The sequence below is a fragment of the Aotus nancymaae genome, unplaced genomic scaffold, assembly GCF_030222135.1.
Source record: "Aotus nancymaae isolate 86718 unplaced genomic scaffold, 86718_ANA_hifiasm-v0.15.2.pri h1tg000002l, whole genome shotgun sequence".
Classification (NCBI taxonomy): Eukaryota; Metazoa; Chordata; class Mammalia; order Primates; family Aotidae; genus Aotus; species Aotus nancymaae.
In genome coordinates, this window is record NW_026988413.1 from 18350272 (window position 1) to 18367895 (window position 17624).

At 42.7% G+C, this 17624-nt stretch overlaps 1 protein-coding gene across 2 annotated transcripts in view; it reads left to right on the forward strand.

Moving 5' to 3' along the window:
- The window catches only part of ZC3HAV1 (zinc finger CCCH-type containing, antiviral 1), a 71508-nt gene that overhangs the window by 13433 nt on the left and 40451 nt on the right, over positions 1–17624 (forward strand). Inside the window, exons 1-3 of one of the 2 annotated variants that reach the window (XM_064372978.1) lie at positions 377–2323; positions 8095–8230; positions 14027–14279. In XM_064372978.1, the coding sequence (XP_064229048.1) occupies positions 2286–2323; positions 8095–8230; positions 14027–14279 (427 nt within the window). In that variant the 5' untranslated portion in view covers positions 377–2285. Of the gene's footprint in view, positions 1–376; positions 2324–8094; positions 8231–14026; positions 14280–17624 lie in introns of those variants that run through there. The other variant, XM_064372976.1, reaches the window with a different exon arrangement.

Here is a 17624-nt window from a genome sequence, read left to right on the forward strand (position 1 = left end):
TGTCTGAAAAAAAAAAGACTTGGGTTACTATCTCTTTTTGGTCTGACTGTTGAGTTCAGAGCTAACCCTATGTTTACGGGTTTGTGAAGTGCAAGGTATCAGAGGTGAACACTTCAAGAATCTAACCCAGAATCGAATCTGACAAGCGTAAACAGCGGTACGTTGGAATCACCTGGGCTCCCACCCCAGTCAAATGAAGCCAGTCTCCAAGGGTGTGGCCCAGGTTTGGGTAGTTTCGACACGGCCCAGTTGATGATTATGTGTGGCCAGGAATGAGAATCACTGTGCAGGCTGATTGTTTAGACTGCACCGCGGTAGGGGAGAGCACTTACTGCCTGGGCTAAGATAACATTTTGTTCTGTAGCTGGAGGAGAAAAGTGGAAAGGTCATCTGTTTTTAGGCTTTTGGCCTGAGTTCCTTAAAGAGAGACAATTCCGCCTCTTTCAAGGATGTCTTTGCTCTTTTTTAAAAAAAGTTATCACCTCTTACCGTAACTCGCCCTGCTTGAGGTTTATCTGCTCTAAGTGTGGGTAGCAATCTGCAAACGCTTGTTTTGTCCTAGGAAATTCATAATAGTTTGTAGGAGAGCTCTTTTTGTACTGGCGAGAGGGGAGTTCCCACAGCTTTTAACCAACCTTCTGTAGGACCTGTTGTCCTTTCTGGGGAGGTGGCCCTGAGCTGCCATACTCCAGGTATGTTCCTAAAACCAGATTGTGACACATGCAAATTCTTGGCCTCCACCCCTAGATTTACTGATTCAGAGACTGTAGGGTGAGGGTGCAGGAATCTAACGGACCATCTGTCTAGGTGATGCTGTTGCATGCTAAAAGCTTGAGAATCACCCTATACGTCTAGGATGGGGCCTGAAAATCTGCATTCCTGACAACCTCCCAAGATGCTGATGATACTGGCCCAGGGAGCAAACTTTCAGGATCACTAGCTTAGCAGACCCCAAGAAGCCGTGGGAGCCTTTCACACCTTTTCCTGGCTGAAGCCCACTAGCCAATATTAGGCACCTGAAGGTGGGACAGAATGATTGGAAGAAAGTAGGAAGGAAGGTTCTGCCACCTGAAACCTACACATGACCCCCTTGAAGCTCTAATCGTGGCCCATGCTGCTGAGCTTGTCTGCACAACACAAATCACCATAAATAGTGCCTATCACATACTGTGTTCCTACTATGCCCTTTATGTGATGTATGTCCACGATCTCTGCTTGCACCCTGCTGAAATGGTCCTGGGGGGACAGTGGCTTAAATAATTCAGGATGCCGATTTTAATTTTTTTGGTTTGAAAAAGTTTCAGATCTGTTTTGTTCATTTTTCCAGCTTAGGTTTTTGCTTGTGTTTTGGGATGCGTGTTCATGACTGGGTCTTCCCCTTATCTTAGTCACCTTTGATTTCTCATTTTATCAGGCCTCAGTTTCCCAGAGTAGGCTTATTGTGACGACTAAATTAAATAACAGACGTAAGGTTCCTGTCACTTAGTAAATGTGTAATAAATGTTAATTTCTGTACTTAACCCAAATAGAAGGTAAGTGTCAACTGCCCCACCTTCGTGGCTGATCAATATCCTGAAATTAGGGCAAAGATAAAGTCCCTAAGAAGCTGCTGGGGAGAAGTCTAGGGAATGTGGGAAAACCAAGCAAAGATTGCCAGGGAAGGGGCTGCAGGTCAGACCAAGACTAGGCAGAGATTTTGCAGGTTGAGACTGGGTTCAGGGTGAGAATCTAGAATCTAGAGGAGTAAGAAGTTTGCCTGAGGATGGAGATGAAAAATGAGAAGGAAAACCAGGCCCCTAGGTGGGCAGAGTCAGGGACCCCAGCCTGGTTTGGCTTTTCAGGGCTTAGGTCTGACTTTTCTTTCAGACATGAGCACCTTGGGTAGCTTTGGAAAAGCCTGGATATTCAGCGTCCCAGGCAGAGGGCTCCTCATCAGGCCACCTGGCTTCCTTTAGTTATTTAGAGGAAGTGTTGACTTCAGGGACCTTGGAAGTGCCCCACTCCTCAGCTGGGAAAGGACAGGAAGGAACAATTCTGCATCTCGCAGTGACCTGCAGAGGTGCTGGAGGCTTGGCTCTTAAGTTCAGGATGTCTGGGCTGGAGCTAAAGGGGAAGCAAAGATTCTTAATTCCTTCTGCCTAACAAGTTGCTAAATATCTCAGAGCCAGAGGGCAGAACCTGTCTAGTGGTAGGAAGTTTCAGTGAGGTCATTTTCAGCTCAATATCAGGAAGAACATTAGGGTGGCACGGTGGCTCACGTCTGTTATCCCAGCACCTACGCCTACATGGGAGGATCGCTTGAGCCCAGGAGTTCGAGGCTGTGGTAAGCTGTGATTGCGCCACTGTGCTCCAGCCTGGACAACAACGTGAGACCCTGTCTCAAAAAAAAAAAAAAAAACATTAATGGTAATGGCTAATGGCCATCAGAACAATGAGTTAAGATCCTTGTGAGATAACTAGGCTCAGACTCATCTGGTCGAGCCACCATGGAGAGGATTTCTGCCTTGAGCTGGAGGCTGGAGGGGATTATTTTTCGAAGGCCTTTCCTGGTGTAGGAGTCCTTCCTCTGGGAGTTATAAAGTGAAGTGTTAGGCCTGCTGCTGAAGGTTCTGGGTGGGGGATGGCGGGGACTGGTTATCTGAAACCACTGTGCAGGAGCGAAAGGCTGAGGTCGGCCTTATCAAAGAGTGCCAGGAAGCCAGGGTCGTGGGGTGGAGAAAGCAAGGAGGGGGCCGCCTGGGAGAATGGCAAGGATAGAGGCTGTCACTAGAGCCTAAGTAGCTGCCCTTGACTTCTCCAGGAGGCAAGGGACATGGAGGGCTGGCCAGGTTTCAAGGGCTTGGCTCCTGGTTGACAGGGTCCTTGATTCTCTGATGTTTTTCATATGAAGTTACGCTGCAAGATCTGAAGGCAATCTAGAGAGTTTCAGACACGATTTACACACAGGTAACAGCATTGAATAAGTGACTTTTAAAGATTAATTCTTAGAGCATAACTGTTACCTAGATGTTTACATTTTCAAAAAATCATCGATTTTGATAAGATCATTTTGCATTTCTATTTACCAGTGACAAACAATTAAAAAATAATAGTGCAACAGATAATCAATATTTGGGAAATGAAAGAGAGCTATTAGAAGAAAAAATTAAATTCATAATAGGAAAAAACAGAATAAATGGAGAGATAAATAAATAAAACTTGAATAAATGGAGAGATATTTTCTGTTCCAGAATCAGAAGATTTAATGAAGTTAACATGATATACTTAATATCCAATCTAATTTATAGAGTTAATAGAAATTAAATTTCAAATATACTGTTTTATGAAAATTGACATAATGTATTCCCTAATAAAATTTTTATAATGAAAATAATAGGCTGGGTGCAGTGGCTCACATCTGTAATCCCAGTGCTTTGGGAGGCCAAGGAGGGAGGATCAAAGAAAAGAAAAGAAAAGAATAATTAAGCACACTAAAGAGTTTTTTGAAAAGATGTAAGCCAATGATATGAAAAATTACTCTGTTAATATGTAAAGTATATTTAAAATGTTAACAAAGGGCCAGGCTTGGTGGCTCATGCCTGTAATCCCAGCACTTTAGGAGGCTGAGGCAGATGGATCACCTGAGGTCAGGAGTTTGAGACCAGTCTGGCCCACATGGTGAAACCCCCTCTCTACTAAAAATACAAAAATAAGCCAGGCGTGGTGGCACGTGCCTGTAATCCCAGTTACTCGGGAGACTGAGACATGAGAATTGCTTGAGCCCAGGAAGCAGAGGTTGCAGTGAGCTGAGATTGAGCCACTGTACTTCAGCCTGAGCGACAGAGTGAGACCTTGTCTCAAACAAAATAAAAGAAAAGAGATATTAATATGATATTATATGACAAATTGTACAAATTGGATTCAAAGCGCAACAGTAGATTGATTAAAAACACAACAGCAATTACAATTGTTCTTTTTTAATGTTTTATTTATTTCTTAGAGACTGAGTCTTGTTCTGTCACCCAGGCTGGAGGTGCAGTGACACGGTCATAAGCTCACTGCAGCCTCAAACTTCCAGTCTCACGTGACCCTCTCGCCTCAGCCTCCCAAGTAGCTAGTACTACAGGTACGCACCATCATGCCATGCTAATTTAAAACAATTTTTGTAGAGGCATGGTTCTTACTATTTTGGTCTGGCTGGTCTCAAACTCCTGCCCTTAAGTAATCTTCCTGCCTTTGCCTCTCGAAGTGCTGGGATTACACACATGAGCCACGGTGCACAGCCCCAGTGGTTCTAAACTTGATAAAGCGTTAAAAAAAAAATAGTCTAGGATAACGAAAAAATAAGAAAGGAATCATATTTAATAGATGTAATTGAGAAAAGTTGATATAAAAATACGTATGTCTTCTGATGTCATTTATTATAATAATTTCCAAATGTTTTAAATAATTAATATTGAAAATACCTCTTTTAAACGTTAAACTAATTAGTATATATAAAATAGTTATCCAGCTATGGTGGGTAAATTAATTTTGCAACTATTAAAGCAGTAGGCTAGGGCCAGGCGTGGTGGCTCATGCCTATAATCTCAACACTTTGGGAGGCTGAGGCGAGTGGATTACTTGAGGTCAGGAGTTTGAGACCAGCCTGGCCAACATGGTGAAACCTCCTCTCTACAAAAATACAACAATTAGCTGGGCATGGTGGTGGGCAGCTGTAATCCCAGCTACTCTGGAGGCTGAGACACAACAATAGCTTGAACCTGGGAGGTGGAGGTTGCGGTGAGAGATGGTGCCACTGCACTCCCCTAGGTGACATCCCCTGGGAGACGGAGTGAGACTCAGTCTCAAAAAAATAAATAAATAAATAAAATAAAGCAGTAGGGTAAATAATAAATGGCAAATTGGAAACAGTAACAATCTTTTTTTTTTTTTAATTTTTTTTTAAAATTGAATTTGTAGGTTAAGGCAGGTCTTTTTTTTTTTTTTTTTTATCCAGGCTGGAGTGCAATGGTGCGATCTCGGCTCACCCGCAACCTCCGCCTCCTGGGTTCAGACAATTCTGCCTCAGCCTCCTGAGTAGCTGGGATTACAGGCGCGCGCCACCACGCCCAGCTAATTTTTTTTTTGTATTTTTAGTAGAGACGGGGTTTCACCATGTTGACCAGGATGGTCTCGATCTCTTGACCTCATGATCCACCCGCCTCGGCCTCCCAAAGTGCTGGGATTATAGGCGTGAGCCACCGTGCCCGGCAACAGTAACAATCTTAATCAACTCACGATAAAAGGGAAAAAATGCAAAAGTATTTGAAATAAAGCTGCAAAACTGTTGAAAATGCAAAAAAAAAAAAAATGCAAAACTATTAAAAATATAAAGAAGAATTACAAATCTATAGGTCAGTACTCCTTCTCTGCTAAACAGTTAAAGGATATGAACAAATAGTATAAGAGGAAACACAAGCATGAAGCCAATATTTGGGAATATTTTGGTCTTGCTAATAATGGAAGTGTGAATTAATAAAAGTATAAGTCTTCCAGGCCAGGTGTGGTGGCTCACACCTGTAATCCCAGCACTTTGGGAGGCCAAGGTGGTGGATTACTTGAGGCCGGGAGTTCAAGACCAGCCTGACCAACATGGTGAAACCCCATCTCTACTAAAAATACAAAATTAGCCAGGTATGGTGGCGCATGCCTATAATCCTAGCTACTTAGGAGGCTGAGGCGGGAGAATTGCTTGAACTGGGAGGTGGAGGTTGCAGTGAGCTGAGATCACGCTGTTGGACTCCAGCCTGGGCAACAAGAGCAAAACTCCATCTCAAAAAAAAAAAAAGTCTTTCGGGCCAGGCGCAGTGGCTCACGCCTGTAATCCAAGCACTTTGGAGGCCAAGGCGGACGGATTACCTGAGGTCGGGAGTTCAAGACCAGCCTGACCAACATGGTGAAACCCTGTCTTTAAAAAAAAAGAGAAAAAAAAAAGTCTTTCATACAAAATACTTGTATTTCCTATCTATTGAAGTAGCATAGTGACAAAATTCCATGGTAATGTGGGGGAAATAGACACACTCCTAGATTGCTGTTGTGTTTTCTGGACAACAGTATATCAAAATGAAACACAAGCTACTAAGAAAATTATAGTCTTCTTTAAGGCAATATGCCCAAAGGAATAACACTCAGGAAAATAATGTAAAAGAAGAAAGGTTATTTGTATGAAAATAATTGTAGCCACATTATACTAGTGAAAATCTGGGGATTACCTAACTACCTAACAACTTGATAATTGTGATAAAAACTAGAAAATATTAATATGTGATCATATTAGTAACTACTAAGGCCATAAACCTAAGGACTTTGACACTGTGACACGTAGAATATTTAAATTAAAAAGTGGAATGAGGCTTGGCACACCTGTAGGCCCAGCACTTTGGGAGGCCGAGGTGGGTGGATCACTTGAACCCAGGAGTTTGAGATCAGACTGGGCAACATGGCAAAATCCTGTCTCTACAAAAAATTTAAAAATTAGCTGGGTGTGGTGGTTCATGCTGTAGCCCCAGCTACTTGGGAGGCTGAGGTGGGAAGATCACCTGAGCCCGGGGAGGTCAAGGCTGCAACGAACCTGATCATATCACTGCCCTCCAACCTGGGGGGGAGACTGCGATCTTGTCTCCACAAAAAGAAACAAAAGTGGAATGAGTTTGTTATGTGGACATTGATAATGGTCAAATTATGTTTGTCTAATAAGAGCAAAAGTGTTACCAGTGTTCCTCAGCAATCTTAATCAGTGCTTCTCAGACTTTCATGTGATTAAATCAAGTGATCTGTCATGCTTCCATATATGGCTTCCATACCGGAAAGTTTTATTGGACATTGGTCAGCTAAATCATTATGTCTCAAAGTGAGGGGGATTTTACATCTTTTTTCGGTAGAGTTGTTTGAAACATACAATTGAGAGCTTGTTGCATTCCTTTGTAGTCATAAGTAAGTATGCGCTTTGGTATACAGACATAAAGAGGTAGAGCAGTGAGCAATGTTATGTAATGAAAATGTTAGGAAAATGGAATTCTTTTGTCCCATTGATTTTACTGCAGTCCTGGATGTGTTTTCATAAGTTGTTCTAAGTTTCTTGATAGGCAACCATTTTTAATAGATTTAGTTTCTTTGCCAGTTTTTTCTTCTTCTGACCTTTCTGAGCTATACACAAATTATAACTTAATGTATACTAGGGGAGGTGCTGTTTAAAGAAGTATTGCAATAATTTAGACTCGGATATATGTATATATTTGAAGAAGATAACACCATACTCCCATCTATTTGTTTCATGAATTTATTTTACTAAAGTGTATTTTTGGCCAGGCGCAGTGGCTCATACCTGTAATTTCAGTACTTTGGGAGGCTGTGGTGGGTGGATCACCTGAGGTCAAGAGTTCAAGACCAGCCCGGCCAACATGGTGAAACCCCATCTCTACTAAAAATACAAAAAATTAGCCTGGCGTTGTGGCGTGTGCCTGTAGTCCCAGCTACTCGGGAGGCTGAGGCAGGAGAATTGCTTGAACCCAGGAGGTGGAGGTTGCAGTGAGCCAAGATAGTGCCATTGTACTCTAGCCTGGGCAACAAGAGAAACACTTGGTCTCAAAAATAATAATAAAGTAAAGTTTAAAAAAAAAATGTATTTTTTTTTTTTTTTTTTTTTTGAGATGGAGTCTTGCTCTGTCACCAGGCTGGAGTGCAATGGTGTGATCTTGGCTCACTGCCACCTCTACCTCCTGGGTTCAAGTGATTCTCCTGGCTTAGCCTCCTGAGTAGTTGGGACTACAGGTACTCGCCACCATGCCCACCTAATTTTTGTATTTTTAGTAGAGACGGGCTTTCACCATGTTGGCCAGGCTGGTCTCCATCTTTTGATCTTGTGATCCGCCCAACTAGGACTCCTAAAGTGGTGGGATTACAGGTGTGAGCCACTGCGCCCGGCCAAAGTGTATTCTTTAAGCAGAACCAACCTGTGTCTGTTATCAAAGGAGATGGGCATGGGTCCTTTGCTAACTGAAAGTTTTATGGCTGATTTCTGTTTCTTTACATCTGTGGAGTAGAAATATTGACCATTGTCGTGTTTTCTTCCAGGAATTTATGCAAATATTCTCATGAGGTCCTCTCAGATGATAACTTCAGAGTCCTGAAAATTCATGAACTTTCTGGACTTAACCAAGAGGAATTAGCAGTGCTTCTCGTCCAAAGTGATCCTTTTTTTATGCCTGAGGTAAGTTGTAATTCCTCAGTTTAAGGAGGACGAATATTACTGTCAGTATTGTATTGCAGATATTTTGGAGATATCTGTGATACAGATACAGCAGAGAAAATTCAAAATTAACACCAGGACTCTGCAGGTGGCAGTTGAGGCCGTTGCTGAGTGACCTAAGAGATCCCAGAAATTTCCTATTTGAGGTTTTATAAGAAATTTGAGTCTGGAATACCTCTTCCACCAGGGTGCAAGGGAACCCTGTGTGAGTAATTATGAGCTGAAGATCGATAGTAGTCAGACTACTTGATGCTTTAAATCAAGGTGGCTTCTTGGAGGAGATGGGCTTTGGAGTGAGGTTTGGAAGATGGCAGAGAAGATGAGGGTATGGGCTAAGCTGTTGTAACAGAGACCCCCTCAAAATACAGTGATTCAAATAAAGTGTAATTTTATTTCACTATCACTTGACAGTCTAGGTCAGGGTTCAGCAATGTACAGCCCAGAGGCCAAATCTGGTCTGCCACCTGGTTTTTTTCTTTTTTTTTTTTTTTTTTTGAGCTGGAGTTTCTCTCTCTCGCCCAGGCTGGAGTACAGGGGCGCCATCTCAACTCACCACAACCTCCGCCTCCTGGGTTTAAGAGATTCTCCTGCCTCAGCTTCCCAAGTAGCAGGGATTACAGGTGCCTGTTACCACACCCAGCTAATTTTTATATTTTAGTAGAGATGGGGTTTCACCTCATTGGCCAAGCTGGTCTTGAACTCCCGACCTCAAGTGATCTGCCCACCTCAGCCTCCCAAAGTGTTGGTGGGATTACAGGTGTGAGCCACTGCGCCCAGCCTGTTTTTCTAAACAAAGTTTTACTGGAACATAGCCACGCCTATTTGTTTATGACTGCTTTCACCTTGCAAGGGTGAGCTGAGTAGTTGCGGCAGAAACAGAATGGCCTGCAAAACCTGAAGTATTTCCTATCTGATCCTTTATGGAAAAGGTTGCCAACTCTTGGTTTTTCCTGGATATGGATAGGAGGGTAGCCTGAGTTGTCAGGCAGCTAGACTCAGTGATGTCATCAAGGGACTCAGGCCAGTAGGTCAGCTCTGTTATCTTCAAAATGTGGCTTCCATCTCTGAGTACAATGAGTCTGTACTCGTCACCATTTTCTAGCCAGTGGGAATGTAGAAAGAAGGTAAATGGAAGGCAAGCAGTTTCCTTTCTTAAAAGATGTAACGTGGACATTGTATATGGCACATCTGTTCAATTGCATTGGCTAGAGATTATTATATGTCGTACTTAGCTGAAAGGGAGTCTGGGAAATGTAGTTTCTGTCTGGGTAACCATGTATCTACCTAAAACTTGGGAGCTTGTATTACTAGAAGAAAGACGGGGACAATGGTAGATAATTAATAGTTTCATCCACTCAGGAATATAGACTTAAGAATCAGAGGATACTGTTTAAAGCCTGGTATTTGGCCTGATAAAATCCATAAATAGAAAAGTTAGCTTTACAGTTAAAGAGAGGCATAAAAGATAATGGAAGACCCAGATGGGTGAGTAGAAAGGATGGGGAAAATATAAACAAGGTTGAAAATCAGATGCTCTTTTTTTTTTTTTGAGACAGGGTCTTGCTCTGTCACCTTGGCTGGAGTGCAGTGGCACAATCAGGGCTCACTGCAGCCTTGACCTCCTGGTCTCAAGTTATCCTTCTGCCTAAGCCCCCCAAGTATCTGGAACTAAAGGCATGCACCAGCATTGCTGGCTATTTGTTTTTTTTTTTTAATTTTAGTAGGGACAGGGTCTCACTATGTTGCCCAGGGTGGTCTTGAACTCCTGAGCTCAAGCGATCCTCCTGCCTCAGCCTCTCAAAGTACAGGGATTATAGGCGTGAGCTATAGCACCCAGCTCAGATACCCTTTTATATACAATGAGATAGCTGTTGGGGACTTCTGGAGGCTGAAACACTTTTTGACTCTGAGCTCAGTGTGTTTCCCTAAGAACTTAAAAAACCTATGATATGAGAAGTGATTTTGAGTTGGCCACTGAGCTCAGGAGAGATATGAATGCAAGACACGTTATAAAGACTTGTTGGGTGTTGGGTGGGGGAAATATGTCCCATTTCCTCCCCAGCCCCGTGCATTCTTCTACCTAGATACTTGGATTTGTTTCTCTCTCTCTCCCTCTTTCTCTGTCTCATTTCCAGGAGCCCAAGGTTTAAAGGTCTTGTCTTGGGATACCCATGACTTTTGTCCTAGATGCTAGCCCAGTCCCCATGCCTACTAGCATGGGAAAAATCCTTACACAGCATGGGAAAAATGTCAACCCCATTAAAGCTCCCGCCAACAATCAGAGACATCCCATCCTTTTCCTTTCATTGAGAGAATGACAAGATGAAGTCTTGCCATGACACTTGAGAGAAGAGTATTTTGTGGTCTATCCTTAGTCTAGTGTTAACCTGGAGGCTTAGAAAGGCCATTCATTCACCATGTCTGATCCCTGCTTCGGTTCTTCAAAAGCAACAGCTACTTTTAGCATCGGGCCACACATCTATGTTGAGTCCCTGGAGAATAAGCAGACTCTTTCTGTATTAGTCCCTTTTCATGCTGGTATGAAGACATACCCGACACTGGGTAATTTATAAAGAAAAGAGGTTTAGTTGGCTCACAGTTCTGCATGGCTGGGGAGGCCTCAGGAAACTTACAATTATGATGGATGGCAAAACAGGAACATCTTACATGGCAGCAAGTGAGAGAAGTGAGTGCTAAGCGAAGGGGGAAGCCCTTTATAGACCATCAGCTCTCAGGAGAACTCACTCACTATCATGAGAATAGTAGCATGAGGTAACTGCCCCCATGATTCAATTACCTCCCACCAGGTCCCTCCCATGACAAGTGGGGATTATGAGAAAAACAATTCAAGATGAGATTTGGGTGGGGACGCAGCCAAACCATATCATTTCCCTTCTCTAGGGAGGAGGTTGGCAGATAGGAACCTATGAGAAGGCGCTGTTGCATGAGGGATAGCAGAAGAGCCCATTGACCACAGCACTGTGAGGATCCTTCTAGGAAAATGCTCCCATGCTTTTATCAAACAGTGCAAAGAAGAGGTCAGCGTCATCCAAGTTTCCGTTTCCATTGTTAGAATTCAGTACCCACAATTAGAGTGTGAGGTGGGATGGGGAGTTTCTAGCCTGAAGCTTATTTTTAGCTAATAATTTAATTGCCATTTTCCACTTGTCAGAGTTAAGATCCCAGACTTGGGGGCTGCATCATTTCTTGAACTAGAGGTTTGAGGAGCTGGTTTCTGGAGTTAGGATGAGTTAGTATTGTTGGCATAAGTTTTTGTTCAAGAATGCTGGGCAAGAGAAGGCTCTAAAGGAGTGTTTTAACTTGGGGGAGTCGGATGGAATTTTTTAGGACTTTAGCAGGAGGAGTCAGCCAGAGTTCAGCTGATTTCAAGAAGAGTTGGTCCAGGATGGCTCTCTAAAGAGGGAGAAATTATCCCTGCATATTTGCAGCTGTTGTTTGGGCGATTTGGATTTTTTTCTTTTTTGCAATGGAGTCTCACCCTGTCTCCCAGGCTAGAGTGCAGAGGCGCGATCTAGGCTCACTGCAACCTCCACCTCCTGGGTTCAAGCAATTCTCCTGCCTCAGCCTCCCAAGTAGCTGTGATTACAGGTCTGTGCCACCACACCTGAATAATTTTTTGTATTTTTAGTAGAGACGAGGTTTCACCATTTTGGCCAGGCTGGTCTCGAACTCCTGACCTCAGGTGATCCTCCTGCCTTGGCCTCCCAAAGTGCAGGGATTATAGACGTGAGCCACCATGCCTGGCTGATTTGGATTTTATCAGAAGGGATGAGAAGGAAGAGAGGGGCTGAGTTAAGTGCAAGAGGGAGTGTAGAGAAACAGCTTTGTGGTTTGGGGGGTGTGAGGTGGGGACTAAAGTAGAATTTTCCAGTCACTTCATTCGTTGTTTTGCATTAGTTCAACTAATATTTAAGAGCACCTGCAAGTGTTAGGCCTATGTTAAAATACTGGAGGTAAACAGTGGGAAACCGCACTTCCTGCCCTAAAGGACTTTACATATTCACACTTTTTTATATTGCTTTGACCTGTGAGAACATAAAAAGATCAGGCAAACCTGACTGCCTGGTATACAAACTTGTACAATTGAAATGTGCTTATTAAAGAAAGAAATGCTTTCATTTGTTCTGGCCTAATGAAGGCAGGAGCTTTCTTGCTTCGTATCAGTGTGGGAATAGGAATGTTACCAAAACATCATTTGTGAAGTTGCTAATGGTGCTTTTTTGCTATAGCTCAAACTTTAGCATACATCAGAATCACCCAGAAGGTCTGTTAAAACACAGACTGTTGGCTCCCCCTCTGATGGTTATGATTGTGGATACGGGCAAGTGCCTGAAGATCTGCATTGTGCTGCTGATGTGCTGGTCTAGGGACCACACTTTGAGAATTGCTGGTCTGGAGTCTGGAATCTGGATAATAGACTTGATAGCAGTTACATATGTCTATTTGTTTTATTTTACTTTTTTTTGAGACGAGAGTCTTGCTCTGTTGCCAGGCTGGAGTGCAGTGGTGTGATCTCGGCTCACTGCAACCTCCACCTCCCAGGTTAAAGCAATTCCCCTGCCTCAGCCTCCCAAGTAGCTGGGATTACAGGCACGCACCCCCATGCCCGACTAACTTTTTGTATTTTAGCAGAGACAGGGTTTCACCATGTTGGCCAGGACGGTCTCGATCTCCTGACCTCGTGATCTGCCTGCCTTAGCCTCCCATAGTGCTGGGGCTACAGGCATGAGCCACCGTGCCCAGCACATATATCTGTTTGAATCAGATTTTAGTGGTTGTCCATGTGGCTAAATCATTGCTAGTGGGGTTTGAATCATGGCTTTGTCATCTAGACAGATCACAGTGAATCATACTGATCTGGTTTGCTCAGAATCTAGTGAAACAACTTAGAAATGTTTTAATCATTAATATGTCTGAAATTCAGGTTTCTTACTCATTATATTGATTTCCTCATTTCATGGTTCAACACTTGCATCACACTTTATATTTTGCATAACCCATTTATAAATTTTGTGATTTAGTCTGCTTAACAACTTGGTTCATGTAGACAGAACAAATCTTTTCCTCCTGTCACAGCAAAGGAAATGGAGGCTGGGAGTAGGCAAGGGATCCCTTAAGGTCACAAAGGTGCTTCCAGGACCTCAGATTTTAAAACCCACATCCTCCAGTTCTGTATCATATGGCCTGGCCCCAGCTGCAGTGTTCTTTCTGCCCTCTTTCCAGTAGGAACTATGTCTCTTCAGAGCTAGTCATGTACCTGTGTCTATTTAGATGGAAACATAAAACTTACCTTCTTTAGGCAACCTTTTTTGATAAATTTCATTCTGCCCAGCAGAGACTAAATTCTGGAATTCCAAACAGTTGCAGGTAAGACCCATGTGTCCTTTTCATTGCAAAGTGAGTTGATAACCAAAGATGACCCTTCCTGTGCTGGGTTCCTTCATGATATAGGGCTCACTTTGGGTCCTGTTTGTAGCTAACCAGCTTATATTGATTATTCTAAGGGTTATTAAATTCATCAGTATCTTTAAGTTAGTCTGTAAGCCTCTTCTGCCCCAAGTAAATCATCAATTGAATGTGACTCATCAAAGATTGCAGAATATGCATGTGTTTTTCCCCCTTTGGTATATCCCTGCTTGCTTCAGAGATTTTTAATGCATGTGAGCTTGCCTTCATGAATGTTCGGCAGACATAAGAAGGGGTTTTGACTCTGGCTATTGTTTCTCCCTTCTGTAGATATGCAAAAGCTATAAGGGAGAGGGTCGACAGCAGATTTGTAGCCAGCAGCCACCGTGTGCAAGACTCCACATCTGTGACCACTTCACGCGAGGGAACTGTCGTTTTCCCAACTGCCTCCGGTCCCATAACCTGATGGACAGAAAGGTGCTGGCCATCATGAGGGAGCATGGGCTGAGCCCCGACGTGGTCCAGAACATCCAGGACATCTGTAACAGCAAGCACATGCAGAAGAACGCCATGGGGCCCAGAGGTAGAGGCCATTTGTTTTTCAATTGTGTGAATGTTTTTTTTTTTTTGAGACAAAGTCTCGCTCTGTCACCTAAGCTGGAATGCAGTGGTGCGATCTCAGCTCACTGCAACCTCTGCCTCCCGGGTTCAAGCAATTCTCCTGCCTCAGCCTCCCGAGTAGCTGGGATTACAGGTGTGAACCATCACACCCAGCTAATTTTTGTATAAATTAGAGATGGGATTTCACCCTGTTTGTCAGGCTGGCCTTGAACTCCTGAGCTAAGGTGATCCGTCTGCCTCAGCCTTTCAAAGTTTGGGATTACAGGTGTGAGCCACTGCACCCGGCCAATTGTGTGAACTTTCAAATTAGCAGAAATCGCAAGGAAAGAAAAACTTTGTCATAATCACGCTACCTTGCCACATAAAATTCTTCATTTTCCCTTCCAAACTTCATGCATATGCATACATCATTTTATGTAATTATTATCATAGTATACATGTAATGTTTGCAATTAAATTTTAATGCTTAGCACTATTGCCCCCTGCCCCCCGCCATGTTTAAAAAGCATATATATCAGCTGGATGCAGTGGCTTATGCCTGTAATCCCAGAACTTTGGGAGACTGAGGTGGGCAGATCACAAGGTCAGGAGTTCGAGACCAGCCTGGCCAACATGGTGAAACCCCTGTCTCTATTAAAAATACAAAAATTAGCTGGGTGTGGTGGTGGGCACCTATAATCCCAGCTACTCGGAAGACTGAGGCAGGAGAATCGCTTAAACCCAGGATGGGGAGGTTGCAGTGAGCTGAGATTGTGCCACTGCACTCAGCCAGGGTTACAGAGCAAGACTCCATTTCAACAACAACAACAACAACAACAACAGAAGTGTATCATTTTTCTAAAGGCTAATTAATAAAGCTTTTCTTTAAGGAAAAGAAACAAACATAAAATTTTTTAGATTTACCAGCTGTTAACATTTTGTCCCAATTGCTTTAGCTCTTTCTTTCTCTATATATCTACATACAGCTACTCACACACATGGCACATTTTGGTGGTTAAAGCATTTGATATATGCAAATATCATGACATTTTACACCTGAATATATCAGCATGTATCTCCTCAAAACAAGGCCATTCTCTTACATAATCACAAGACAATTAATACCAAAAATTTATTACTGATGCAAAACTATGTACGATTTAATTTATGGTCCTCAGTGCCATTTAAAAAAAATTATATATATATATATACACACACACATCAATTTCTAAAAAAACCCACAGTAACTCCCATTCTCTGCTTTCCCCAGCCCCTGGCAGCTAACATTCTGCTTTCCGTTTGTATGAATTTGACAACCCTAGGAAACTCATATAAGTGGAATCGTACATGATTTATCCTTTTCTGACTGGCTTATTTCACTTAGCATGATTTCCTCAGGGTTTATCCATGTTATAGCATATGTCGGAATGAATAATATTTCATTGTATGTATATAATCATATTTTATTTATCCATTCAACTGTCGATGGACATTTGGGTCACTTCCAGTTTGAATAATGCTGCTGTAAACACGGTGTACAGATACCACTTTGAGACACTGTTTTCAGTTTTTTGGGGTATATAATCAGAAGTGGAATTGCTGAATCATATAGTAATTCTATGTTTAATTTTTTGAGGAACCATCATACTGTTTTTTGTAGCAGCTGTGCCATTTTTCATTTCTGCCAGCAATGCCCACAGATTCAAATTTCTCATGTCCTCTTTATCATTTTGTGTTTTCTGATTTTCCTAAGGTGTATGATGTGCTGCTATTACTTTTTGAGATGGTCTCACTCTGTCATCCAGACTGGAGTTCAGTGGTGCGATTTCGGCTCACTGCAATGGCTGCCTCCCGGGTTCAAGTGATTCTCCTGCCTCAGTCTCCCAGGTAGCTGGGATTACAGAGTGCATACTACCACGCCTGGCTAATTTTTCTATTTTTAGTAGAGACAGGGTTTCACCATGTTGGCCAGGCTGGTCTTGAACACCTGACCTCAAGTGATCCACCCACCTCAGCTTCCCAAAGTGCTGAGATTACAGGTGTGAGCCACTGCGCCTGGCCAAGTGCTGCTATTTCTAAAGCATTTTCATATTATATAATAGCATTTATTTTTAATGTTGTTATGAAAGTGGATGTAGAAAAGGTGAATTTTATGTAGCAGGTAGAATACAGCATTCTAAGATTCTGTGCAAAGTATTGAACAATTATACCTCCTTATATTTGGGAGATGGTTTATCATTTACAAGGGACTTTCACCCCAAATAAATATCTCATCATTGTTCCTTGTGGTGAAACCACAAAGAAAGGCAGATATATCATTTATTAGCCTTACTTAAGGGGATAAAGAAACTGAGGCTCCGAAATTTTAAGCAACTTTTATTGCAAGCAGTCTCAGATCATAAGAATGAAGAAGAATGTAACGAAGAAATAAAAGGTAACATTTTCAAGGCCTCACACCACTAGAAAGTAGCAGAGCGCATGTTCTGATCCCGTGTCTAATGCTTTTTCTCCCACGCTGCGATGGTCTCTGAACAGGGGAGTGTCTGGACGGGTGGGTTTTGGTGTAGTTTCTCAATGTAAACTTATTGTGAGTGAGAAAGATCTGTATATATTTTCACTTCTAGTTCATCTCCTGAGTTAAGCCTTTTCTTGATAGGAGGAGGGTATTTGCTTTTATTACATTACTGCTGCCCCCTGGGTTTGGAAGAGAAAAAATGTCTCTTCTTACCCCTTCCCTACACACAAAAACACAGCTCACACTGTTGTACCCAAGTGAGTCAAGGAATGTGCCACACTCTGAGATTGAATTATGAGTCCTTTGTTATGCCGGCGACCAAAAGGTGGCTAATGCCCAAAATTCTCTTGGCCCCTAAGAAAAAGTTGGGTGGTTTTTTTATATCCTAGTTTTAAAAGGGAGGGGGAACTTAGCTGAAGCAAATTTTTTACAAAAGCAGAGTAAGCAAAAAAGTTAAAAGATAAACTAGTACATGAGAAATAAAACAGTGCCAGGTGCGAGGGGTAAAGCTGTCATGAAAAACATACAACTTACAGATAATGGGGCCTCTGGGCGCTCGACAGCACCTGCATTCCCAGGCTCTGCTGGTACCACTTAACTCAGCCTCTTATCAACAAATGCGTTCCTGGAGGTGCCCAGTGTCAGCCCGCCCCAGCTACATACTACAGTTACATACGTAATGGTGGGAAAATAACTAAAATGAAGAAGCTAAGATGGAGTCTGTCCGGCTCAAGGAGCTAACGTAAAGCCTGAACAGCTTTTAGTCTGAGAAAGAGTTAGTTTTAGCTGGCAAAAAGCAGGTTATCACACCAG